A 2,519-nucleotide genomic window follows, 5' to 3' on the forward strand; every position below is an offset into this window, starting at 1 on the left:
ATGCATCTTTCCTCTCTATAACTAATCAAATCTTACCTTACCTGTTTTTCCATTTCCAGAGGAAGGATGGCAGAAGACCAGCCGCACCTGTGCATTCAGATGTCAGACTCGAATACAAATGGCATCCCCAGCAGAAGGCCGTCCTCGCCAGACTTAGCTGGCAGGGCAGGGAGCGTGCTCACTTTCCACAACATCTGCTACCGTGTGAAGATGAAGAGTGGGTTCCTGTGCTGTCAAAAAACAGCCACTAAAGAAGTTTTGAGAGATGTCAAGTATGTATTTAAATATCTCTTTAGAGTACGTGTATGTTTTATTTCTGTCTGGACAGCTGAGTCCACTCATGTCACCGAGCCATTAAGCACAATATACAATATTTGACCAAGATTTAGAAAAATGATATGTTCATGTTTGCTATCAGCTGTGCTTAAGCTTCCTGCTAGGCTCCAGTGGTCCTCAGTCTCTAGTGCTGAGCCTGTACCTCAGAAAGCTCATGCTGCTGGGCATCATTTCCCTGGGCCCTAGGGGTACAGCCCTCCTGGCTGCTATCGGCACAGGGCCACACCAGCCAGCTCTGATCGTTCTGCAGTACTTGGCAGTTCTCCCACTGGGCTGTAGTGTTTAACCGAGATACCAACAGCCTGTCCTCGATGGTTGTGTCTCCCACCCTAAGGTGGCCTTTGGAAAGGTTAATCTTGGGAAGTTTACTTATAATGTGTAAGACAGTAATATAAGCGAGGGTTATGTTAATTTTAAAGAGATGTAAAGTTTTCTGGTTTTTTGGTGGTTTTTTGACGGGTTGTTTGGTTTTTTTCCCCCAACATTGAGCACTACTGTAGTAAAGGAATCATGTCATTATGGCCTTTGTTCAATAATCGATGCATAAAGTTTGCCCATTCACAGTTCAGTAGTTAAACTAAGTGCCAAGTGCTTATACAATATGCCATTCCAAGTCACCTGTGACTTTCAGCTCCCTAACTTCAATTTCTATCGTAAATATTCACCCTTTTGTGTAGCTCTGTCTGTTCTGCTCTTTGTCTGTGCAATTTCCACACCTCCTAAACATGAGCTCAGAGTCTTTCCTAACTTCCTCAAGAGCCATATGTTGTGGTAACTTAGTTGACTGACATTGGTCATTTGGAACATTTTCTATCTGGCTTTTGAGTTTCATGTGGCTTAATGTCAGATACAGAGAAACTGTCAACTGCAGTTTAAGTAAAGACAAATCCCTAGTATGTTCTGCCTACAGGGACCATTATTCTCTCTGTTAAAGAGAATAATACCTTTAGAACTGAATATGGTTAAAGCAAGTGTCTGCTTCACTTGCAGAGATCCATGGGGTAAAAATATATGTACAGATTTTTTTACATTTTACTCATGTTTCTGTATTGTCTTCATAATATGAAGACTAGTTCTTCTTGAATTAGGAATAAAAATTAAAGTGGAGTTTGACTGATCATAAATCTTGCTAGTGATCAGGCAGCTTCATTAATTCCAAAATTAATGGGATGTAGAAGGTAGTTGTACAGATAAGTTATACAGCCTACCAGCTGAAACAGTAAAAGAGGTAAATGCACTCTATTTATTTTGTAAATCTGTTTTGTCTTACAGTGGCATCATGAGACCTGGACTGAATGCAATTTTGGGACCCACTGGCAGTGGTAAATCTTCGTAAGTGCCCCCTTTGTCCTACACAGAGGTTATACCAAAGAGAAAATGAAACTGCACATATTTAGCAGTAATGGACAATACTTTCAGAGAAAGATCGTGCTTTTATTTTAGGTCTGTGCAAATCTCACCTGTTTCTGAGAAATACTTGAATTCAAAAAAGACAGTCAGGTTATATGACAAAGATGAAATTCAGCTTTAGTCCAGACTTTGCTGATAACACGATCTTTATGCATCATTCTAAGCAAAGCTCAATTTCTTGAAAAAATGGACATAAAATTGCACAGATCTCATTTCCTTAGGAAACCACGACAAAAGAAACTCAGTCCTTCAAAGTTGCTGGGGATTTTCTAAATTGCAAATGTTTAACGTGGTATGCTTTCATGTAGCTGTTTGTTCCATGAACTGGGCTTGTGATTCAGAGATCTTTACCTCCTGCATGCTCATCTGACAAAGTAACTAACTTTTCCTCTAGGCTACTTGACATTTTGGCTGCAAGGAAGGATCCCCATGGGCTTTCTGGTGACATTTTGATCAATGGAGCTCCTCAGCCTGCCAACTTTAAATGTACCTCTGGGTACGTAGTACAGGTAGGCAATTTTTATCACTGTATGGATTCTATTGTAAAAAGTTGCTGCTGTGTTCCAAGTACCTTGCCTTGATCCAAGAAGCAGGGCTGTTGCTGTAGCAACTCTCCACACATCTACCCTTGCTGGGAAAAACACTGTGCTTTGTATTTGAGTTGCTTTCATTAAATGTTTTATAGCCTATGGGAGCAGATGCTTTGGATCTGGATCCCTTCTTGTTCTCCATTTGGGGGAACAGCTGTAGGCCATCAATATGCATGGAGTATT

General features: G+C 40.7%; 1 protein-coding gene across 1 annotated transcript; it reads left to right on the top strand.

Moving 5' to 3' along the window:
* Positions 1 to 59: 59 nt before the first annotated feature.
* Positions 60 to 2,255, top strand: LOC108510653 (ATP-binding cassette sub-family G member 2-like; the record flags this gene model as incomplete). Its single annotated transcript, XM_017840313.1, has 3 exons — positions 60 to 272; positions 1,609 to 1,668; positions 2,141 to 2,255. Coding segments are annotated over 3 exons (388 nt in total), but the record flags the coding sequence as incomplete, so codon positions are not given.
* Positions 2,256 to 2,519: the final 264 nt, after the last annotated feature.

The sequence above is a fragment of the Lepidothrix coronata genome, unplaced genomic scaffold, assembly GCF_001604755.1.
Source record: "Lepidothrix coronata isolate B3197 unplaced genomic scaffold, Lepidothrix_coronata-1.0 Scaffold1838, whole genome shotgun sequence".
Classification (NCBI taxonomy): Eukaryota; Metazoa; Chordata; class Aves; order Passeriformes; family Pipridae; genus Lepidothrix; species Lepidothrix coronata.